The sequence below is a fragment of the Andrena cerasifolii genome, chromosome 1 (assembly GCF_050908995.1).
Source record: "Andrena cerasifolii isolate SP2316 chromosome 1, iyAndCera1_principal, whole genome shotgun sequence".
Taxonomy (NCBI): Eukaryota; Metazoa; Arthropoda; class Insecta; order Hymenoptera; family Andrenidae; genus Andrena; species Andrena cerasifolii.
In genome coordinates this window covers 32192495-32217553 of record NC_135118.1, presented here as the reverse complement: position 1 = coordinate 32217553, position 25059 = coordinate 32192495, and the positions used below count along the sequence as shown (strand labels likewise).

The 25059-nt window shown below is 42.1% G+C and overlaps 2 protein-coding genes across 4 annotated transcripts in view; both read right to left on the bottom strand.

Annotated features, from left to right (window-relative positions):
* LOC143376064 (putative G-protein coupled receptor B0563.6) overlaps positions 1–13082 on the bottom strand; it is a 43032-nt gene extending 29950 nt beyond the window's left edge. Inside the window, exon 1 of the mRNA XM_076825899.1 lies at positions 12642–13082. The gene's annotated coding sequence lies outside the window, so the exon portion shown is untranslated. The remainder of the gene's footprint in view (positions 1–12641) is intronic.
* Positions 13083–16763: 3681 nt separating this feature from the next.
* Positions 16764–24976, bottom strand: LOC143375940 (protein GPR107). 3 transcript variants are annotated; one of them, XM_076825634.1, is made up of 10 exons: positions 24797–24976; positions 24283–24393; positions 23297–23460; positions 22299–22450; positions 19530–19756; positions 19317–19450; positions 18719–18986; positions 18375–18647; positions 18126–18298; positions 16764–17949 (listed from the first exon to the last, which is right to left on the bottom strand). In XM_076825634.1, exons 1-10 carry the CDS (start codon positions 24884–24886, stop codon positions 17802–17804), a joined length of 1740 nt encoding a protein of 579 aa, XP_076681749.1. In that variant the 5' UTR covers positions 24887–24976; the 3' UTR covers positions 16764–17801. The 3 variants fall into 3 exon arrangements, with proteins under 3 accessions (XP_076681749.1, XP_076681740.1, XP_076681759.1); XM_076825625.1 differs by having other exon boundaries at positions 16764–17961; positions 24797–24975; XM_076825644.1 differs by lacking the exon at positions 24797–24976 and having other exon boundaries at positions 16764–17961; positions 23297–23408; positions 24283–24384.
* Positions 24977–25059: the final 83 nt, after the last annotated feature.

Below are 25059 nucleotides of genomic sequence, written 5' to 3'. Positions count from 1 at the left end.
GCCGATAGATTTACGGTCTCCTATAGTCGGATCCTGGTTGACTCTCCGTCGAATCGAAGTCGGATCGATGATTTCCGCGCGGCGACAAAGGGGGCGGCGGTGACAATGGCAACGGCGCTGGCGAGGCGTGGCCGCGTGTTGCAAAGAAGCAAGACAAAGCGCCGGTCGCCAGATGGAAACGGATATAATTCACGTTTCGCCGTAATAACAAAGTTTCTCGCGAGAAAAAAGCGACGACGAATACGTACCCCGACTCGAGGGTGTAGCGCGCGCGGAAAGTTGCAGGCGGAATGGGAAAACAGCGCGGAAGTGGCCGCGATTCGTTTGAGGGAAACTCGCGTACGCAATTAAACCGTGTACCGGTGCAAGGATGACAGATCGAGGATATACCCCGCGAGAACGGTTGCCACCGTTGCGCCGGTGGACTCTAACGAAATCGATACACCTCTCCTTTGACCTCGCTAAACATTCCTGCCTTAAACTCCGATAACTTCAAGCATCTACTTCGATCCCGTCCGCCAGCAAGACGTTTCAAGAGTAACGCGTCTCTGCGATCGTTCCATCGAAACCTAGCGCATTGTCACGGCCTGAACTTAAATCTCACTCCCCACCCCCGCCCCTTGAAAAGCGCAGCGACGCCCGCAGAATATTTCCAAAATACTTTGGATATTCCCCCGGAGGCTTCCGAATAACCGGAGTATTTCCACGGGAATTCCGCGCGCGCGCGCGCTGCAAATGCGGCTTAAACGTTCCCCGCAAATATTTTTTGAAAACGCTTACAAGCGTGACATCGAATTCCGCTCGCCACGCAGCTGCCGTCGTGCGAAATCCGATTTCAAGCAAGTATTTCGTAAGCGGTATTGTCGCGCTTGGATAAGTTCAAGGGATGAAATATGAAAAAAAACAGCGCGGCGGGGGAGACTGGCTTCTTTCGCCAGGTTTCATAAAAATTCTCATGCAGGGAGACCCGCGCTTTTTTACGCCGCTACAAACACCTGCTACTCTCAGCTTACTTTCAGTCTTCGTTAATGTAATATAGTGAACACAGCTGGATTAACCATACTCCCGACCCGCGAAATTTATTCTTCCCCGTGAATGTTTATACGGGTGCAAGCTTCAGAAAGGCTTGGCACTCGTTTCTCCGCGTTACATGCAGTGACTCGCGTTAATGTTCGGACACTTTTTAAGATCGCATAACTTTTTTAGAAGTGGTCCGAACAACTTGAGCTTTTTTGAGAAGCTGGAAGGATTAGTTTGCTAACTGACGCGTTTCGTCGTTTTGAAAAAAAATGTATTTGGTTGGAATAGCGAAAAGAATAGTAAAGGTCGATTTTTAAACTTTTTTTCGCAAGTACCACCCTTCCCGAGTAAAATGCCGTTTGGTTTATGTTGAAATTCGCAAAATTAAGGATTTTACAGCCGAAAAGGTCGAGTAATTCCAGGTAGACTGATTCCTCTTTCGAAACTTTAAACGCTTTTTTCTCGGAATCATATTTCCTTTTCGTTTTGCAGTGATTGCGAAAAAAACGAAGGTACAAGTCGATTTGAAAAAAAATCAGCATATGTGAAACATGTCTAGCTACGACCTGAACCTACGCGTAAGTCTGAGAAAACTTCTGTTTTGACAAAAAAAAAAATAAAATGCCTCTTTTCCCTGGCGAAAAATCAAGTTTCTTTAAATTTTGCCGTTTTATAGCCGCTATTTTTATATTTTTGATATTTTTTCTTTTTTAATAGGTTCAGGGCAAAGTATCAATTTCAGAGAATATTTCACAATTCAATTTCTTACGGCCAGAATCACTGCAAAATTACAGCGGCTCCAGAAAAAACACCTATATATTAGGCAACTGTAGCGCTGTCATACACATGTATATATTATTCAAATAATTTTTTTTTACTGTTTATAGTATTAACAAATATTACCCGAATGTACTAGTCACAATTTGTATTCATCTCCTTGTAATTAATTCCCCAAAAATACTTGATTTTCAAGCGATCTGACTGCCTACTTACAAGGGAAGATCCCGAACCCGAAAATTCAAAAAATTCTGAAACTTTCTAAATATGTAGGGGATTTCTTCCTGCTTACAACGCAATTTTTGTTTGCTGCCCAAATTCACTCGAAGGGGGTGAAATTAACCCCTGAAAATACGGCTGTTTTCCGATTTTCTTTTATAACTCGCGAACTGTAAGAGATAGAAAAAAAGTTTCAAGACAAAAGTCGCTTCTTTCAATTAGATCTAGCATTTGGTAAAATAATTATTTTACACTTCACGAGTTATAACATAAAATCGAAAAATAACTCGATTTTCAGGGGTCAATTTACACTCCCTTAGAGTGAATTTGGGCAGCAAACAAAAATTGCGTTGTAATCAGGAGGTAATTCCCTGCATATTCACAAAGTTTTAGATTTTTTTGAATTTCTGGGTTCGGGATGTTCCCTTGTTAGTCCCCTTAAATTCATTTAGCAGTTAAGAAATTCCAGCCAGGCGAAGGTTACTCCAAAAAGAGTCACCTTTCGACCTAGAATTTCCACCCTTCGATGTAGATCGCGTTGCTTGTCACAGACACCACGCGTAATAGAATGGAAACTTGGAAAACTTAGATCACTCGAATCGCGGTGCCGATCTACGCGCGACGGGAATTTATCAAGCAATTGGAACGGTACATCAGCCACGCGGATTGTCGACACTCGGTGCAAAAGTGCTGGAAGAAAGTTTAGAATTCCTGCAAGCACGTGTGCGACTCTCGCGTAGAGGGCGGTTTAACGAATTCTCGCGAGTTTGCCACCGCGTTTAGTCAACAGCTGCGACTCGATACCTACCCGATGCAAAAAGCCAAATCCCGGCTCGCGCATTATGCATTCACATTCTTTCCGCGAACCTATATAAACGGAGATATATCTGCCCCCGAGGTCCACAGGGGCAGGATATATGTACGCGCGTACTTGTACACAGAGAAACTGCAGAGAAATCTGCGATCTCATCTATCAAGTGGAGTTTTTGTAAATTTTACCTCGCAGCGTTTAACCTCATGATTTTACGTACCATTACCTCCTACGGTAATACCATCTAAAACACCCCAGTGTCCTGGTGAGTACAGTGCTGGCCACTATTTTTTGTCGAAGGTTAAACGAAATTCCTGTGAAGTATTTACTTGATTATTGTGTATCGCCTGATACATAAACAGCATTGTTTTAAATTATAATAATTATTAATTAGAAGAAGATGGCATATTCTTTGAAATTTAAGAATCAGTAAACAAGTGACTATTCAAACCGGCAAACATTATCGTCAGAAAAATGTGTCGCAACCAATTAGCCCTCGTTATAAGTTTTCCCATGTTGTATGTAAATGTCGCGCATCAAATTCTTCTTATTCACTTCTTACATGATTTTTAAGAAGATTCTACTTGCCTTTTCTTGGGCATTTATGTTCCAATTAATGTAGGTATACGTAATCACATATTCGGCGAAAACTAGTGTCAAGCACTGTACGCGTTCACATACGCATACAGGAATAACAGGGGAAATCAAGGAATTCTAAAAAAAAAGGTGCAGAAAAGAGGAATTTTTTACGGTTCAAAGTTTGTGGGAGAAGATTCGCGACCTAGGAATGTTGAGCTGCACCGCCTCGGTCCAGCATGGGACAATCACCTGTGCGTTTATTTCGCCAAAGAAATAATTAATTGAAACTTCTGCCCGCAGTGAAAGAAATGAAATAATCCGGCCGAAGAAGCCAGCAACATGGCGCCGATATAAGTGGCTTTCTTGCCGGGGTGCGGATCGAAGTCGAATTGCAGGCGTTCGATACCAGAGAACAGATCGTGTTCCGTGGATTAGGCTGGATCCCCTGGTAGCGCGTAATTAACGTGGCGCTTTCGTTCGTATTGCCGAGGCATACGCGGCAATCATCGAGGAACGAGACACGGGATAATTAACTTGAACGACCCTCTGACCGACGGGATCAGAGTGGTAGCAAACTGTCGCGAGATTCGTAGACGGCCCTGGAAGCTCTGCCAGCGGAGCAATCGTTGGGGAATGTTCGATGCATCGTTGCTTCGTCCTCGAACGTAACGATTTGGACGGAGGCAAGGGTTCCTCGATCCGCAGACTCTCCAGTGAAATTCGCAACAAGAGTTTCTTGCCTTTTACACTCAGAATTAGAGGTATTGACCTCAGAGCTGGGTTGTTCGAGGAAGAGTCGGGCGTGGTAGATATTACATTTAGGTTTCACTGACTTGCTTGGAGTTGGTGAGGGATTTTATACTAATGGTGAAAGAAAGGTATGGTGGAGGACGGATGAAGGGAGGGTAGGTCTCCAAGGGTTGGAATCTATGAGGCGTTTAAGGTGGAAAGGTGTCAGATATTACACTGATTGTGAGAGGCGTAGGTCCTGGAGTTTTGAGTTGCATCAGTGGTAAGGTACAGTAGCGGAGAAAAAAGTTACCGCTTTTTCGAACCACCCTACTTCTATTACTTTTCAATATCAACTCAAAACTGAAGTATATGCGTAATATACATATTCTGAAAGAGAATTAAAAGCTGCATAAAACCCAGTTACAGTTGAATTTATTTAGCTAACAAACAAAATCCTTAGATAACATTAAACAAGACAACACAGTTTTAAAGCCAACAAAAAGTTACTATTCTTGAACGTTAATAAAAGAATTTAATATCTTGTGGGGTATCTTTTGCGTTTAGGAGCACCTAAAAAGTCACTAAACGTGGTAGCTTCTTTGTCGGGCCCAAAAATGTGTTACACCGTTCAATGTCGTATAACACTTTTGTTTGCCAGTTAAATAAATTCAACTTTCACTGGGTTTTATACAGCTTTAACTTCTCCATCAGAATATACATATTAAACATACCTACCACAGCCCCAAATATATTGTTGCGAGCACCAGGTATAGGCCCGTGCATTGCCTGCTGGTGCTCGCAGCTGAAGATAGAAGAAGATCGGCTCCTTTCAAGAGGACAATCGGGAGGTCGACAGGAAGACTGGTACTGAACATGCGGGTCGCACCTTTATAACCGATATTGCCCTATGTACTACCAAATATTGTGGTGTCGCGTGGGCGTCCGTGTCTTATTATTCCCCTCCCTCGCGTCGGGGTAGCCTGCGGTGAAAACGCCCCGGCGCAACAATTTGCTAAAAAATAACAAAAACAGAACAAATCGAAAAAGTGGTAACTTTTTTATCCGCTAAGTAGCGTAGGAGTAAGATCGTAAGAAAGCCTCATTCGGAATCCTCGTAGCGTGCTGTACGCATAATTCTTCCATGCGTCAGAAATTCACTCTCGCCTCGGTCGTTCCGCGAAACGCGTTCACGGGGGTTGGAGAACGAGTCTCTTAAAAGTCGACGAAATGCCCTGGAAAGAAGAAAAAAATATTTTCCAAGCTTCGCGCCTGACCTTATCCGATCTCCGTCGGTCCTGGAGCGTGCGAGATACACGAATGTATATCGAGGGAAATTTCTTGTCAGACGATCTACTTGCCCATTTTTTCGTTTCGAGCATGAGACCGTGTGGATTGTGGCACTCGATACCGCTGCACCTATCACGATCGACCCGAACGTTCCGAATACATGGTTATCTAAATCGTTAGCCATTCGAGCGAGACCAAGATCAGTCTAAAAGAAATACGAAATCGATAGGGGCCTTGGCGCTTGTAAAAGCGAAAGCGATTTCTTTCGAACTGACTATTCGAATCTACAGGGGCACGTGTACCGCTGACCCAACGTTTTGCAACAGTTGCGTATCGTTGCTATTCCATTATCTTACACTATAAAGCAGAAAGTTTATACGTCTGTGTGTTTGTCTTTCGCCTAAAAACTTTCGAGCGGTAAACTCCGCGGTCACGAAATGTACCTGAACTCATTATGCCTGACTGAGGTGAATGTCCCAATTTCGGCTGATTTAAGAGGTAACTCGTCATAAAGAAGGTGTAAAAAATTTGTTTGTGATGAAAATTTGCAGAGTAGTTGATTAATCCTTTAGTAATAAATCAACCAATTCAAAAACTATTTAAGAAAGATATTTTAAGATGTGTAACTATTAGTAATTTGTAATTGTAATGCTCTAAATGCGTACCCTTGAGCAACGCAGATTTATGTGCGATATGGTATTCATTTGTAAGGTGGTAAACAATTATATACATTGTACCGAGATATCGACACTTTTCAAACTGCACGTACCACCTAGGATAATGAGAAGGCTTCCCATCTAAATTCTTACGAAACTACCTTCAGTAATGGTATCATTATCAATAGACTATGCAAGTCTGCTAACAAAGTTGAACCTCTGGTTGACTTTTTTCCGGATCCCTATATACGTTCAAGAGCGCACTAGCTAACTTAGTGGACAACCTTTTACCTACTTGGTATATAAGTTATCAATAATTAATTCGAAATTATATTACTCATGTTTGTACCAAAGGGTAGTACCCGTAAATAAATATTATTATTATTAAATATCCGTATTTTTGCTCATGAAAAATAGCGATGTATGTATAGCTCCAAGCTCGTGCAACACTCGCGTAGACGTTTAAATAATTTAGAATTATTCTGTCGCAACTATAGTAGAAACGTAACGTTTATAATAATAAGAAAAATGCGAAATGAGCAGAAATGGGGACATGACCAGAAATTTGGACATTCACCTTAATCCAGATGAATGTGATTTCCACAAGAAAATTTTTTTGTTAGAAAATCAGAATCTAAATTCCGAGCGAAGGCAAGTAGTAAAGCTGAGTAGTATGTCATATTTCGAGAAAACGATAATAGAATGCCGCGGATATCCCTTCGTCACATGGAAATAAGGAGGAGCTTATTCGAAAAGAAACGTACTTAGTCGTTGTTTACGTTAGCTTCGCCCCGGAGCACCCATAAGTTCGCGTAAGGGTTAATCCTAGGAACCGGAAGAGAGGTCGGAAGAAAAAGAAGGGTCTGTCGTAAATTTGAAATAAAGAAAAAAATGAAACGGTTTGCTAAGGGTTGCTGGGACACGCGATACGAGGGGGAGCTTTTCTTAACGCTGCTCTTTGGAAATCAGATACGCTACTTTGCAGAGAAAGGAAGGAAAGGGCACACCTATTATTTTGACACGGCCCGCCATGAATTTTGGCGTGTAATAACAAACTGTCTCGATCTACATGTTTAGTACCAACATAGTAATAGAAAGTTCGAGGGAGTCATTGTTTACGTATTCCTACCACCCTCCTTTATGAAAACGTTATCAAAAGATTGCAAGCGCTTCGCCTCTTAACCAACGTCATTAGTTTTCGGTAACGACTCTGTATAACGCAAACGATGTCCTTGAGATAATACAGTCCCTTTAGGTGAGTACGTTATATACGTTCATTTCTTAATTAACTCTATGGGAAGAGGGGAACGTTTGAGTCCGGATCAATCGCATTAGTATCGTTAATAGACATTCGTTCTTTACGCACAATTAGCCAACGAGCCGTTAATTTACACTTATAAAAGCGTGAGACCGCTATTCCTCGAGGACTACCACTTCCGACGTCGCCAGGATCTCGAGGCGCGAGTAGTGTTCCTGATTTCTCGATAATTTTTGTTTCTCGAGAAATCAGAAATGAGATCATATTTCTTGAGATTTCTCGAGAATTTGAGAAAAATATTGGAAAAATTATATTTTTGGAATAATGTTGATAATACTTATCAAAAACACAAGAAAACTTTAACTAAATGATTATTCCTGTCTAATTTATACAAAACTTGTGTAAATGGAAAAATAGATATTAAATATAATTGGTGAATTTATTTATTTAATACAAAACTTTTACAAAGCGAAACATTACTTTTTGGTTTTAAACTTTATTTTTAAACAGCGCAATATTTTTTGTGGCAAAATCTGTTAGTACTTTTATATTTTGACGTTTTAGAAATATCTATCTTGGCTATTAAATGAAAAAATGCGTCTTTTGACCCTTTTAGAAGAAATTCTGGAACGTGCAAAAATTGTATACGGGACACAATAGTCTTATCTCCTCTTTTCAATATTTCTTCTTTAATAGCTACAAGAAACTCACTAGCTACTTAATTCAGTATACAATTTTTCTAAATTTTTAAATAAGAATTTAAGAGCACCTTCAGCAGTTACTAATATCGAATCTCCTGTACTGTGATTTTCTATTGGAATTCATATAGGTTCTAATGTTATTAATAAGGTTTATTATAAATCGTAGATGTGTTTATACGTTCGCGATTAACTAGTAATACATTCATTCACGAAAATAAACGAGATTTACAATATTTTCCCTGGACTTAAGTTTCTCGAGAAATTATAGTACTTCTCGAGAAATAAGAAATAAGCAATTATAAAATTTCTCGAGAAATTCTCGAGAAAGCATTCTCGAGAAGGAACACTAGGCGCGAGGAAAGGAGGACGCGTTTCTGAGGGAAGCATCCCAGGGAATTACTTTGTAGATAATAGCTAATGAAAGTACCAACGGAGAAGTTGCACGCGATGACTCCTTCTGGTCTCGCTTTCCGAATCCTTGACGACGTTTAACGCGGCACAATCTCAAAGGCCGATTAGTTCTTCGAGACTTTCTCGATTACAGCGATTAACCGTCGCTTTAAATCCTTATTTTACTCACCCCCACCCCCGATCCTCCTTCTCCAACCGTCCCCTTCGCTCCGATTTAGGCTTACGTCGTACACGAGTCGCATGAAGCTTACAAAAGAAGTATATTGAAGCTTACGGGGATAAAAGGGGAAGGAACATAGGGTAGAGTGCATTAATCGGCAGAGCGAAACGAACGATATCGGCGACTTAGGACTTAGCACGCGTCTCGGCGCTTCAAAAGGAGCAGCTTCGGGTATAATCCGATTTTCATGAAAGTAATCTCGTGGTTCTAGGCGTGTGACTTACATACCTGCCCAGACTATTAATTCGAGTGAATTGGTAGCGTAATCCGGAGCAAACTGGAAGCGGAGATTCGATGGCTAATACAGGCGGAGCGTTACAGTCTGGCCAGATATATTCTCGTCGATTAGGGTGCCGTTCTTGTTTCGCCGGTGTTTCCTTAATATCGTTACGAAAATCTCTGATCGAGTAAGTTCCCCGAAAACCAACAGAGATATGCAACAGCCTGTATAGAATCCGGAGTAAAAGGATTCGCCTCGCGGAAGGTACAGTCGTGGTTTCCGATTGTACGGAATTTGGAAGTGACCTTTAGGGGCGATCGCTCGGAATTAGCACGTAGACGTTCCACCGTATCGCTAGAGAATCTACTTCGACGGAGGAATTGGTTCGAAGAAAATTAACTGACTTCCCTGGACCGTCTCCATTTTCTATCGAAATCCAGGCGAGGAAACGAAGGTGACCTAAAATCCGCCGCGACCAGCGATCGCCGAAATCGTTTTAAATGGCCCCACTTAGTTTTTCGTCGCGAGACACAGCCGTTTTTTTTCTAACCGCCAGAGCTGAGATTATTTTGCAAATAAAAGGGATGGTAAAACTGTAATGGACGCGAGGATAAACGAACCTCCGGTTGTATGAATAATATATACAAAGATATCTATTCAACTTAATTAAGTATATGGGAGTTTCAACTGTTTCGGACTGGACTTCGTGACTGAGACTGCTGGCTTTTGGAGTAGTAATGCTCTTGGATAAGGGGATGCGATGGGGTTTTTTAAAGGTTTCGGAATGCAAGAGAGGGGATGACGGGGATAGGGCAGAAATGCAGGATTTTTGATAGGTGACGCGTTAGCTAGGATGACGATGGGTAGCAGGGATGACGCGGTATTTACATTTACGCAGCGTTGGGGAGTTGGTCTGATTCGTGTTTGCAGAGGTAAAACGATAAGCAAAGGGTCAGTACATTAAAAAACTATATAATAATGGAGAATATAGGGTAGGCCGGGTCGAATCGGATCACTTTGTGTTTGAGGGTAAAAAAATAATAATCAGACATTAAAAAACTAAATTTTAATATATATTCGTGACCAGCACACCTTTGGCTTTAACGTGAATATATAAAAATTAAAACTAAACATAATTTTTTTTTTTATAAATAAAAAACGAAAAAGTGAGAAATTTCCAATTCGTCCTGAAACTTGGGGCGAATCGGATAACCCAAGAATCTTTGATGAAACTGAAATTTTAGTAACAAATCTTTGGAATTATCTTAGAAAATTATAATTCATATACTTAATGTCCCTTTTTACCACCTCTGTCAGCACAATTCTCGGGGCACCACTCGTCTCAGACAATCTTCTGAAAGTGGACGAGTTAATTTTTCACCACAGTAAATACAATGCCAACTTCTTAAGACCATTAATTAATTTATATTTTCGTCATTTCTTTAGATTTAATTTTTATCACAGCTTCCTTTATTATTTTTTTTTTTAACACCATGATCTCTGAATCCTCTTTTTATGTACGTACTAACCATCTATATATAAACAATTATCATATTTATGATCGTAAAAATACTCAAATGAAAATAAAGAGTGATCCGATTCGCCCCAAATAACGTAAAATCCGATTAGCCCCAAATATAAGTATTTCAAAGGTTGTAGATCACATAAACATATCATGATATGATAGTCTAAAATACATGAAACACTAAACTTGGACACCGTGCAAACTAATAGCAATAAAGGCATTTCAATCTTCCAGCTTACTTTTTCATTTTAAATACGAAACTGCAGATTACGTAGATTAGCAAACCTACCAAAATTGAAACATTCGCACGCATCTATCTCACTGAAAACATATACCAGCTCTAAACAATGACTTAAAACAATTGACTGGCTTTTGCAGTAGATGCGGGGAAGAGGGACGAGGTACTACGAACAATTGAAATGCTCATTTCCATCGCGAAGTAAGAAATATGAACTAAATTCTTATTTTCATCCGATTCGACCCGGTCTACCCTATAATGGAGGATAAGTGTGACGTTGTGGAATTGTCTAAAGAAGCTGGACGGGGTGAAAGACAGCCAGCCGCGTGTCACAATGGGGAGGTTTCGCGGCAGGTGTTTCAGTGACACCTATGCAACTGGGTCCATGCGTCAACTTCCGTCCCCGCGTGGCCATAAATATTACCGTTATGTCGTTGGCGTTGGAGATATCGCGTGCCCGCCGACCGTGAGCGGGTGATTCAATTCGATTCGATTATTCGGCTCACGTCGCGCGCGCAACATTTTTAATTTAAGTTCGCCGGGAACCCGCACTGCTTTTTCTCGGATACGCGGCTCGTGAATGGATTTCAAATGGGATCGAAACGCATCGGTAATAATGGCAGGGCGCGGGGGGGGGCGGCGGCGGTGCCGCGAGATTACGTTGTTTCGCCGAGCGAAGGGAACGTCATCGATAACACGGCATTAAAGTCGAAATCCTATAGCCGGCGCCGTGATTTACTCTCCAGCACCGGCCAACTCCATCCCCCTCCCGAAGGGTCGAAACGAGCGGATCCGGGAGATTGGGTGAGTTGGAAAGGAAGCCTGCCTCCAGCGAGCAAAGGCGACTCGTGCTCTTTGAATTATAGAAAAACTGACGACGCGTCGACTTAACGTAACTTCGCTCGCGAAAGTTAGCCGAGGAATTTCTCATTCCGTCAGGGCCACCCTGATGCGCCAAGGGATCGGGGTAACGGCCGGAGTTACTCTCCGCGTCTTTTTCGTCCACTTACGTTATTTATTTTCGCCACGATTCCACGGACAAAAACGCTGCCAGCGAATCCCGCAATTATTCTGCATCAGATTTAGGAGACCCAAGCGGCCGTAATTTGCTCGGCCCATAAATTATATTACAGCTATCGCGGTAATGAAATCCGCGTGTTTGCAGAGGAGATCGGGCCGTTATTCTCTACATACAGCGGCGAGGTTTAGCGGGGACATTGTGTTCTCGTAAGGCGCACAAGCACTGGCGCTAAACCAGGGAAAGAGCCGAACGTCGTCGTGCTTTGTGATCGAATGCGCGCATGTTATTTACATAGCCACCCTCCCTGCAGTCGCGTTCGTTGCTCAATCGAAACAGATGGCTAACAGTTGAATTGTAATCACTCACGGTTGCAGAACGACGTCGGTCGACGTGCCCACCAAACTCGCCGCGAAATTCTCCAGTCGGGGGCGACAGTGTCAGCGGTGACGTTGAGACGCGCGATGCGTTCCGGAGCGCTCGGTTAGGTCTCAAAGCACTCGATGGAAAACAAACACGCGCGTGCAATCGCGCTACTTGGCGGGTAGCTCCGCGGAAGTTTAATCCAACTCGCGCTTCTGCTGTATTCAGAGTTCAACCAGTGTCTCCGCTGAGTTCGATAGCCACTTTAGAGGATAAAGATGGATAAAGGGATAACGGGGAGTTTTAACGGGTTATGTAAACAACCAGCGGCGTTGCCCCTCGGCTTAAATCCAATCCGATGCTGACTTTCCCCGCGGACGAGTTCCGCTGGGGTGACATAACTTTTGTCACGTAAAAATGCCTGGCTACAGCGCGCCATACCGTGGTAGTCGCGAAGATTCTTCGGTACACGGGGTAATTTATTTAGCGTACGAGACGCGGGCACAGGCAGCGCGATACGTGCAACAGATGGCAACGGGAAGCCGGGGGAGCGTGATCCGTCCGATGGAATGGTGTATTTTTTTTAAGAATATTACGTGCACGTACCTTTGAAAGTACACTTGGAAGGTACACTTTCGCGTGGTGTCGGTGAACGTGTGAGCGCAGGAGAGAAATAAATCCCGCGGCGAAAGGGGGACGCGTTTCGATTTCGCGCCCGTTTCGAGCCACGGAGGGAAGAAGCGGCACAAGCGAAAAGACGTTTTCGAGAAGCGCGTCGCGACGCCGACTGGAGAATTTCGCGGCGAGTTTGGTGGGCACGTCGACCGGACGTCGGGACGCATGCTCCAGGATACGTCGTGCAACGGGACGGAAACGTGTTTGATGGAATCTAAGGGAGGAGAAGAGTAATTGAGAGATACTCGGCAACGTTTCACCTTCGAATCGAAAGTTGCTTAACAGAGGGGAATAATGCGCGCGGGTGCACTTTTAATTCGGCTTGCTCGCGCTTCTACTTTGTAAGATAATCGTCATTGAAATATGTTACGTAATCGGTGCAATCGGTGTCAGTATCGGTCTCTTCTACGGTATATACCTCGTAAAGAAAAAAGCTGTGCTCGTAAGTAGGGTAGACCGGGGGCGATAGTAACAGGGTGGCGATTGTAACACGTTAAATATCTCAAAACATGTAGATATTAACACAAATTTTAGATATTTATGATGAAGAATGACATTTAGAATACACACATCCGTGGCCTAGCAGTATAGATACAATTGACATGTATAGGGAAGAAAATAACTTTTCGATACCCCAAAGTAACTTTTTCATAGTGATTTAAAATTGTAATATAAATACTCCCTTTGCAAGTACGCGTTTTTTCTTTTTTTAAATATTTAATCTGGCCATTTTTAAAGTAATACTGATCGTTACTTATCACTTCTAAGTCTCTCGTTAATCGAAATTTGTAATTTAAGCATGGTCGTGGGCGATTGTAACATCAGCAGTCGGGGTTGGTTGTACCGGAACAGAACCGAATAGTGACAAAGAAGATTAATAATATTGTCTTGTTTGCATGGAATCCTATAGCACAGCACAAGCAAACCAAATGAAAAATGAGTGCAATGAACTGAATGTAAGGATTGACCATATTAAGGGGTTATACCCAGTTAGGCGGCCGAAAAGAGGCGAATATTTGTGATTTTTTTTTGAAGAAGCGGAAGCGTATACTTTTACAAAACTTTTTGCGCTTGAAAGAGCAACATTTAAAGAACATTTGTTAATTTTTTCGTAATTCCGCTTCTCCAAAAAAAATCACAAATATTCGCCTCTTTTCGGCCGCCTAACGAGGTATAACCCTTAAGAATGCACCAGCCGAAACATTTTCTATTTCTACCACAATTACGACACCGCATAATTGGTTATAAATTTTCCTTTTTTCCATTTACTATTATAATTAAAATTAATAAATATTTTGATTTTCAGTGTTAACACATTCTCCGCTTCTCATTTTCTATTAATAACCTGGACGTTACCTGACGTACAGCAAACCCGTTGTGTCTCAATAATGTTAGATAAGTAAGTAACATTTTCGTATAAAAACTTTTGTTGTACCTGCGATAGTTCTTGCGTAATCGTATTCCAAAGTCAAAGTGTTACTACCGCCCCCGGTCTACCCTAATGTAAAAAATGTCACAGCCATAATTCCCTGCTTTCAAGGTCTACATTTTTTCTTTATCAGTATCAAAATTATCTGTATCGAAATGTAAGTAAAAATATAATGAAGGTAACTTTCTAAATGGGGGTGGAAAGTAAATTAGTTGAAAAGGGACGAGTATTTCGAGAAACGGTGGACCGTTCCTGATAATTGCGGTCCTGCACGCGTCCGCAAAGACTCGAGAATGCGGGGGGATGGATTACCGGTATGATGAGATGTATCTGGGAAGAAGGGCGGAGGAATAATAATCGGCACCGACGCACGAACGCTCGAAGACCGGTTAACGACAGGCAGGAATGCGAACGGCTTCGTTTAAATGCACCTTGCGGTTCCTAGAAAATATAGATCGTTGGAAGCCCACTGAATCTTCCCGATTCCTACCGGCAGGACGTCTGTGCTAAGCAATTTATTATCCACACCCCAGTGCGGTAGGTTACGACCCAATGCCGTTCTGTTAATGCGGGGCTAAGTCGTTTCTGGGTCGGGGATGGAAGCAAGTACTCAGGCATTTACGCTAAATCCACTCGGAGCCAAAACCCTTTGTAGAAAATATATCCCACCTGTTAGAGATCCACGTAATGGCCCCGCTTTAAACGATAAACGAAAGGTGTTTCAGAAGATTTCATTTCACCCTCTGTATAGGTAGTGTGTTTTTTTTTTTAAGGTCAAGGGCATTCGCCGGCACTCGTGAAAAAAAATAAATGCAGGGTCGTAGCAGCGATTGTGCGTGCGCACTATGCTGGCGGTTCCGACTTGTAAAAATAACTTACACGTTACGAGCGACGGCTTTTTGCGGCGTAGTTACGATGGTCAGACATTACCTGTCCCGCGAATTATTGAGATTTACCACTGCCAGCTAAGTTTGTAAACGCGCGAGCCGTAAAAACGTCACCTCTACAGGCAGTATCGTGCTAATATAACATTGTAAATATTCCTTCGTGGTGTTAGCCACTGTATTATACATTTTGCACACATTTTCGTTGAAATAATAATTTAATAATCCAAGTATCTAATTCTAGTAGTATCTTTAACGCACGAAATATTGCACAAGTCAATTCCGTGTAAAGTGAACTGTAATTATTATAATTATTACTCCTTAAATGGAAAATATAATACATATAGAGATGGTAAAATTAGAGTAAGGGCGAGGCAGGGGTGGGAACTGTTAATAATAAAGCAGTTATAAACGTTCTATTAACAAGACCTCGAAGATTTTGGAATTTATATTGAAGAGGGACAGAAATAATATGATACTCCCTACAAAGAATGTCCTCAGTGGAAGAAAATGTTTCCTCCTTCGAAACTTAGTGGTGGTAAGCTGCTTAAGGGTGGCTGTGAAAGGTTGCGAAGCTATTTTATCCATATCCATAGGCTGCGAAACGATCGGAAGGTCGATCGACGGGGAGTAAAATAGGCCAGACCACCCGCTTTCGCTACGGGATGTACAATAAAAAGGGATGAGGGTGACTCAACGAAAGTTTACGCGCCATCGTGGTTGAATAGCTTGCGTAGGCTAGGGACACGGCGTAACTTTAATTGAAGTCGTTAACCGCTATCAGGCTTGATGTAGTCTCTTCGTTCACCTGCCACACATTGCGTTTGCAAAAAATCAATTTGAATTTGCAGGGATGAATCAACGTTTTACGATTACGTTTAATCGTTAAGTAAAAGTGAAAGTTTTAAAACACCTCTCTTATTTACTTGAATTTGCTAAAAAGAAACGAAACTAAGTATTCTAATTAATTATTGTGTTAATGTTATACTTGAAGAATACAGGCTCACCCTGTCCGTTAGGCTGCGGATAGCAGATACATGGATCGCAACGCGTAATACAGTACCGAATACTCACACTTGCGTAGACTGAGCGCGATTACGCAGTATGGACACTGCAGTTGACGTTTAGCCGTTAATTTCACTAGGCGATTCATTTACCTGCTGTACAGGGTGATGCTGAAATCGCGTATAACCCGGAAGGGGGTAATTTTATGCGCACGGACAAGTCGCAACTACGCGATCGAAGACTGGCCGATTCTTGTCGCGAAGCGTGACTGGTCTAGCATTCATACTTTCATGTGTTAAAAATCAGGAATAATTCTCTCTTACATTAGTTGATCAGTGCCCTTCTGACATTGATCTGTTTTCAGCCTCGCTGAATTCGATCCGGAGACAACTGTTAAGTCGATGCCTTAGCAAAGCATAGTATATTACCTTTGGTGCTGTTAAGTATGTTGTTGCAAGCAGACTGCTTTGTTTTTTTTTTTATTTTACTTTGTATTTCTATTTTATTTCTCTTAATGTATTTCTCTGTTAACACTTTGTCCTCTAAAGGGTTCTCCTGTCGAAATAATAATAATAATAATAATAGTAATAACATTAGCGACCATTCCAATAAGGTCCACGAAAGTACTGGTTATACATATGTACCTCCCCCTCTTGGTAGAGAAACGAGACGACGGGATTGAGCGTGTAAACATTCATACCAGGAAATGGTGTCGCGACAAGGAAAACTAGAGGCTTCATAAAAATATCCGCTTTATTATTTCAACTTGATTTTTTTCTTCGTGTCCCTTAAATTACATAGAACGAAGTATTACTAGTAACAGACACAACAATAAGTAGTAATAATAAATGGTAATAACCGTAGGATGGTATTACATAAAGAGACACGTTAAACGCTTGAAAACTTATTACGCTCGCCAGCTCTTGACGCCGTAATTATTATTCCTACGTAAAAGGTTACCGAATGCTTTACAAAAATGGATGGCGATACATCCAATCTGATGTATCGGATATCACAAACTTACTAAAGCGCCGCGGAGGCGGGCTCGTCGCTTCTAGAAACCTAAGCGTGTCGTGGAAAAAAAACGAACAAATGGAAATGTCTTCCTGTTTCACTAAATGCCTAAGAAATACCAGCTACAGCGTATCAAAACAGGATTCCCCACTCGTCCGGCTCTCATTGCAATTTAACTCTAGACGTAGAAACGCATAACATCGCGTTCTCGAGACACTGAACTCTTTAAACCGTTCCCTAGATTAATTTTGTCCCATATCTATGACAACATTCTACCAATAATTATAGATTATACCGAATCCAAAGGTTCGTGTTTAATTATATTTGAAGAATAGGGGAGAGATGCTCGTAATAAAGTGCGTCGCGGGAATAAACGTAACGTATGGGAAAAGGAAGTAGATGAAGAAGAGAAACGTTCCGTGTTAAGCGTTAAACGACGGTGGTCAAGTATAAAATAAATATGATGAAGGAATATTTAACGCAGTTTTAAGGTAAAAGGGAACACAACAGACGATCGTTTAATAAGTAGAGTACCGGCTTTTCCGCCTCCCCGAATAGATACAAAACAGATCCGGACAGCTAGATCGAGGCTACCTTTAACCGAGTGTCCCCGTCCTCTTTCAATAGTTTTTAAACATTCTTTATATTAAATATTGTTCTGGGCACTGACACTGTTTCCAAATATCACAAGACAGAGAAGCGAGTCATTCGCTTTCGTCCACACTGAAATCGATCTATTACGTGTAACTTATATTCCGTTCAGTCGTACTCGTGAGAAGGCTCTGTCTTATTCACCAAACAGTCCCTCTCTTCCTGAGTGGATGGAACGTCCGAAGTGGGCCTCAAAACTTTCGGGACCTTGTTAATTTTACTGAGACCCTCGTGAAGACCGCTGCCCCCGGAAACACTGGAAAAGAGACTGAGATCGTCACGTTAGAGCTGGATGAAGTAAGGTACGTCGAAGTGGGAGATAATTGAAATTAAGTAATAAAGAAAAATGACAATGGCAGAGCGCGACAAGTATAATACAGTGTGATAACGAGCTTGTGGAGGAGAAGAATGTGGAGCAAGGCGAGTACTCACACGACGTCCACTTCGTCGTCCTCGTCAGCCTGAATCGTCTCGTCGCTCGTTAAAGTGAAGTACGGATTCGCGGAGGCTGGTCGGAACTTGTACCCGGTAAGGACGAAAAAGACGTACGTGGCCATTTCGCGGAACATTTCGTCCAACCACTCGTACTGGAAAGGTACCGTGATCTACAAGAGAGAACCGTAGAAGATGAGCTACTCGAAAGAAGCGGTTGAGAGGATAAAATACGGTAACAAGTTATACCTTGAGTAAGTACACTATGATTCTTGTGAAGTAAATGTAACAAACTATCATGATGTAGAAATGCCTAAAGAGCTTGAGCTTCCGTAAGTTCACAGCTGCCTTGCCGTCTATGTGCGCAGCTTCCTGTAGGTGCTTGATACTCCAAACTACTGGAAATAGAATGGCACCGCAGCAGAGCAGGTCCACGAGAATGAAGACATCGCGCCAGGTCTTATGCTCGATATCTCCTTCCTCGCTTTCTTCGATTATTATTTCCGCAACGTTTGCTAATACCTGCGGAATAATAATTGATTTAAATATCTCCATTAACAAGAACACACGCGCGCATATCTTTTGACGCTGACTTGTAAAGGTATCACGATCATAAACAGCTTTTTATCTTTGTCGGCTAAGATGTGCTTAATAAACGTCCATCCTGTGCCAACGAGAACGATGGTGATAAAAAGCACGGCTCCCTTCAGTAAGTGAGTAATGTAATATAGGATTGCCCACGCAGCCACGTGCTCGCCTTTCGTTTGGATAAAGTGATAATTAATCCCATGGAAGAGCAGCGATAGAGATTTCAAGTACACCAGGACTGCCATCAAGTAATGAATCTTGAAAACAGGGTGCCTAAAGGAGGAATGCGTAATAAAGAGAAGCCTCTTGCGATTGTAAAAGTATGCTGTCAGCAGGGCCGGCGGAACCCATTATTCAAGCTATGCGCCGCGTAAGGGCGACAAAGGGGCGCCGAAAAACAATATCGCACGCTTAATAATAAAGGAATCCAACTCCCTCGTAAACAAAATGTAAACCTAATTATTTCTTGATGTACTCCGTAAAGGCGAAGCATATTAAATAGGGAACAGGTGCAAAAATTTGGGGCGCCAAAAATTGTCTTGCATAAGGGCGCCAACTATCCTCGCGCCGGCCCTGGCTGTCAGGCAGGATCGTGGCACTTACTCGCTCTTTTTAAGGATGAATACCCAGAAGCAGCCCGACAGAAAGAACAAGAGCGCCATCATAAAATAGAGAGCCGGTAAAGGCATCTCACCCGCACTTAGAAAATTTCCGCTATTGATCTCCGATATTTGTATCTAAAAGTTGCACACCGTTAAATACAGAATTCTGGAATAACTTTCATAAATAGGAATCGCTAGCAAACTGGCATATTACCGAGAAATCTAGCGTGACTGGAGAATCGTATTTATAGTTCGGGCAATTGTGAAAATAAAGATTATAGAGGCCCTCCTCCTCCTCGCTGGCGACGTACATAGTGAAGCTTGTATTGTAATATTTCTCCCCCTTCACCTGCTGCACGGTCATCGGTAGTCTCAGGCGCGAGCACACGCTCCTCTCTGACCTCCCGTCGGAGTCATCCTCGATAACGGATCTCTCGATACCTAAAAATCACTTCGCTTTATCGACTGACATTACATTTTGGCGATTACGCTAAAACAGCGCGCAGAGGCGAGCCCCTTTCGTCGTCGACTTGATCAGACTCTCTGGCAGGTGCGGTGAGCTCCAGCTGAAAGATCATTGGCATGAAATGTATTACTGTAGAAGACAGTTACCTAACCGGACCCTCAAAAATACTTGAGTTTCGGGTTATTTATAAGATTGAGGACGAGTCACGTTAATTATAGCGTCTCTCATCTCGGTGGTGTTCGATCACCGATGTCGCTTCAAGTCCACATTCCGTGAGATATCGATCACATTCGTATTTAGTTCTACGGACCGCGCGTAACGTTCGCCGGTATAATCGACGCCGAAATCAACGGAACGAGTATTTAAGGGGCTACATACACCTAGGAGGCGAAAAAGTAGGGCGGATTTTAAGATTTTTTTTCCGGTGGGGAAATGTTTTTATCGAAGAAACATTATGTACATTTTTCATTAATAAATTCAGAGAAGAAGCTGCGTGGTAGCTGTTTCCGTATAACGGTTTTTTTTCAGAAAAGGCGTCTGCGGTAACTATCGTATCTTCGCTGTTTTTTATCTGAATCAAAAAAAGGAAAAATTATTCTTAAAGCAGACAAAATAAACTAGTTCTTCTTGTAGCCGATTTTTTTTCAATTTGTCGCAAAAATGCGGGCATTTGAACGTAGAAATTGAATTTACGACTGTATACATATTGATAAATATGCCCGGCATGTTGCGACAAATTGAAGAAAAAAAAATCGGCTACGAGGACTATTTTTCTGGTCTACTTTAAGAATAATTTTTCCTCTTTTTGATTCAGATGAAAAACAGCAAAGACATGATGGTTACCGCAGACGCAAAACCGTTGTACGAAAACAGCTACCACGCAGCTTCTTCTCCGAATTTTTTTATGAAAATTTCACATTTTATAGCCGATAGTATGGCCTTTCTAATGTATATTAAGTTTCTTTGATAAAAACATTTCTCCACCGAAAAAAAAATTCTCCAAATCCGTCCTACTTTTTCGCCTCCTAGGTGTATGTAGCCCCTTAAATAGGGCGACGCAAGCTGTTACAGTTTCATACAGAATATCATTTTGGAACTACGGAATTCCAATGGATCGGCTGACTTCTAATCCAGAAACGAAGACCAATGTTCGCAGTTTTATAACCGTACCGTTCTAGGCATTATCGAAACACCATTACTGATCTCACGCTGGAACAATTTCTGACATTGCGAGTTGTTTAGATATGGCAATTGAACAATCAATTACGCGCATTAAATGCCACACGATACAGAAGACACGCGCGTACATACATACATATAAATGACGCGTGTAAAGCGGAACGAAAAATGTCTCAGGGTTCATAATGTCGATTTAATATCAGACGGCAAACGGTTCAAGGCGAGTTTCGCTGTGCGCTTCCGACTATAAGTTCCTTCGGACTTACAGCAGGGTATCATCAATCAGCCGCGTTGTTATCGCAGGAAAAGAACACGCGATAAACGCATATCCCGCAGCGGTTAATTAACGTGAGGATAAAGTAGAATATATCGTAGCCAAAGGTGATAGCATTCCCCCGTAGAAGCAGCATTAACGACTATATCTTAAGGTCGCGATCAATGCGGTACGTGCCAACTTTTCACTTTCCACCTGTTAGCCCGCGTTACGATCGAAGCGAGCTTCCAATGTTAGTCATAGTCCGGGCTAAAAATAACCTTCCGGATGCAGCGGTGGTTATTTTTAATATACCCTCAAATCAATGCTGATAAGCGCGCTCGGGTTCCGCCGATCTGCTTAAAATCCCGACGGTCACGTCCGGTTCTTTTGATCTGGTTGGAGCGTTATCAAGAAATCTACGAAACGATTGAATCAATAACTGACCAAATAGGCGTTGCTGTCTCGTGCTCTGTGGAAAATGAGAGTAAAGAAAGCCGCGCCGTGGCTTTGACTTCTATAAATCGATAAGAACCGTCGCGGAGGATTATCGTTATTCCGCATTTCTTTGTGGAGCTACCGAGAATTACGGAGATAGGAATTATCTCGTGTATCCAGTTAGGAAACTCGCGGGAACTTCGACGCGCTGCAACGCGAACGCGTTGCCCATTCCACGCGGTCTATCGCAACGACAAGCTTCCTGTCTTTGGGCGCTCGCCAAAATTAAGAACACGCTACGGCCAATGTATTAAACCTTCGTTCCTCCGCAAATATCGCTCATCCTTCGCAGCGCCGCGCTTCCTCTCTCGAAATAATATAAAACCAAAATCCTCCGCGAGCAGGCCAATTAAGATCCACTTGTCGAGCTCGATGCATCGAACTCTTGCATCGACGTTACATAAGCGACCGCAAAACCGCAATCGACATTCAGCGCTCAGAAACCATCGTTGTAAACGCGATTCCATGACTTTCCTCCTGCTGCAGTGGAATTTCGAGGAGCGTATCGTATTACACGATACTGAATTCTTATCTCTGCTTATTTATTACGAGGGACGTGTGAGGGCGTTTGGAAATAGCCGACTCACCGTGCGAGGAGTACCGTTTCCTTCGTGGGAAAAGAGCCGCGTCGCTAAACCTAGTTGCAAACGAGCCTCTCTTAGCTCGGAAGACCAGTAGCATGCTGGAGTCTTTGTAGATATGCGCGGTTTGCACGTTCCGACTGCAGTTCACATTCAATCTGAAACACGCGAGTGTGTATCGTTAGTTACGAGGCAATAAACGATAAACGTAGGCGTCGCACAGTGGGACGAATCGACGTTTAGGTAGGCATTCAGTTCATTTCTTACATATTTCATCATTTAATGAATATAATCTAAGATTACAGGTAATGTATTGTACAATAAATACAATAATCATCTTTTTTCTCGTCGCTCTTTTTAACAATGGGACTTCAAGAGTCCCATCATGTTGATTTCCATATATATGGATCGGGGCTTATTAATAAATTATTTAGAACATCTTGATTTGTCATTTTTCGGCTGCTCTTTTTGCGTATAATTCGCAGTAGTTTTTAAAATCATTATTTCGGGCTTCCTCAGTTAAATATTCTAAACAAAATTTTAGATTTCCATATTTAGAAAATGACCAGCTTTTACACATTGGAATAATTTTTAGTTAGTCTTTTTCTTGTAATGAAAAATACAAACACTTATATTCTATTGCCAACTTAAGATTTTTTGTTACCATTTTCGTATTTTTTCACTTTAAATTACACTAATTGAGTAATGTTCAAATATAATAATAATGAATAATATATGTTGGAAGTGAATTTATTAATAAGCCCCGATCCATATATATGGATGTATATATATGGAAATCAACACGAAGGGACTCTTGAAGTCCCATTGTTAAAAAGAGCGACGAGAAAAAAAATGATTATTGTATTTATTATACAATATATTACCTGTAATCTTAGATTATAATCATTAAATGATGAAATCTGTAAGAAACGAACTGAATGCCTACCGAAACGTCGATCCGTCCCACTGTGCGTCGCTTAGTCGATCGTATCGCTAACACTTACGTTGAATTTTTCAAGTCCATCGTTAAGTATATGACCGCGTTGTCGTCCCTCTGCTCGAGATCGGTCTTGCCGTTCAAAATGTCTTGAAGTACGCATCGCTCTTGGTGACTATCTAAATACGGATTCATCGCATCGCTTACCGTTCGATCCAAACTGAACCCGAACTGAACCGTGAAAACACAAAGCAGACGTTACACAGATGAGAGGGGCGAAAGAGGCCTATCTTTCGGGAGAACCACGATACCCAATATGTATATGGTAACAAAAGCATATAGTCGTCTTGTGTAACGGTTGACGTGTACCTAATTATGCCATCCATAAGTTATCGTTAATGAGCTATTCTACGATTCCGATTAGCGGGGTGTTATCTTCCAGTTGGAAACACGAAACTCCACTGCGCGTTCAAATTTAACGCGTAAGCGGCTTCGTGCCGCTTCAAAAGCAGTTTAGCGGTTAAGCGTTGTGCAACTGTGTAGTATGAGTATATTTATTTATAATAGGCTAGTAATTCAGCGGAAGGAGGCTTGTTAGCGAGTTCGAAATTCTTTACGCATGTTCGTGTATTTAAATCGAGGTATGATTACACAAGGTGACCAAAAATACAACTCGAGGAGGGATAGTGTTACTCCCGCCGAATTGATTTTGGAAATATGTGCGTGGTATGTGCCGCGCCCCGACTAAAATTGAAAAGCGCCGAGACCTTCGAATTGTCTCGAGAACGAAGAATGGGGAAGAACTCTGATCCGTACGCTTTCGATTTTATATTCTCGCGAAGAGACGGTTCCTTCCGGGTTGGACCGTATGTTTTGGTACGGCCTGTAGGCGAAACGCGTCCATGCTCGAAGCTGCATATTCGAGAATGGTTTTGAGTAGGCTTATAGCGACAATTCAGCGGCGTGAATGACGGAAAATGGAAACAGGTGTCTGTGAATGGACGACGCGTAACATAGCGCAGCAAACGTCCACGCTACGGCGACATAACTCACCACGGCATTCTCCTTGAAAGGATCGGCCTTGAAATTCGTTAGATTTACATCTAGAATACCACCCTTGTAGAATCCGAAGGTGCTAAGGGCAATGTAACGCCTTGTGTCTTTCTGTAACATGGAAGATTTGTAAGCGTAAGCATGCCGAGGTCCCGTAACCTATGACTAAGCGACCCGCAAGAAAAACGTTCCCTCGATAAAGGATGCGCGTATAACCTAGAAATCGCTTCCCCCTATACTTAACGGATTCTTCGCGGAAACCTTTTCCAGCTTACATGGTACTCGCAATAATTAGGATGAACGTAATTCACAGTGAGAACGTCGATAATATACATATGCTCGTTAATTAAATGTCGAAAGATTTGAAATATACGCGTAATACACGAGCAAGCTAAGTGGCTGCTTCAGTCAATTAGTTGACCGATACATAACACGCAATTAACGTAACGATAGAATTCCAAGGAAATAACTGGTAAATATACATGCGTTATTGCTCGCAGTTAAACGAACTAACCCGTATATCGAGCTTGTGTATTCTAGCGGCGACCAGGACGAGTATCGACATAGTCCAAAGACATCGTAACAGCAGTTGCTTCGATTGCATTTTTATTGCTTTTTACTGGAGAAATGTCACATCACGAAAACACTAAACAACCACGCACCCAACTAATCCGCTGTTTGCTCGTCGATACACGAGCAGAAACTGAGCTTAAACCAGAGGAACACGGACTACGAATAGCGGAACGAACGAATTGAACTGCGCGCACTTTTTTCAAC

What these genes read in the sequence shown, in the direction of transcription:
- LOC143375940 (XM_076825625.1), bottom strand. Translation starts at nt 24,886, where the DNA reads ATGCAATCGAAGCAACTGCTGTTACGATGTCTTTGGACTATGTCGATA. An exon ending in CTTTCAAGGAGAATGCCGTG is followed by an intron (nt 23,461 to 24,282) that starts GTGAGTTATGTC and finishes TTCACGGTTCAG; the next exon opens with TTCGGGTTCAGTTTGGATCG. An exon ending in TTCATCCTTAAAAAGAGCGA is followed by an intron (nt 18,987 to 19,316) that starts GTAAGTGCCACG and finishes TTCCTCCTTTAG; the next exon opens with GCACCCTGTTTTCAAGATTC.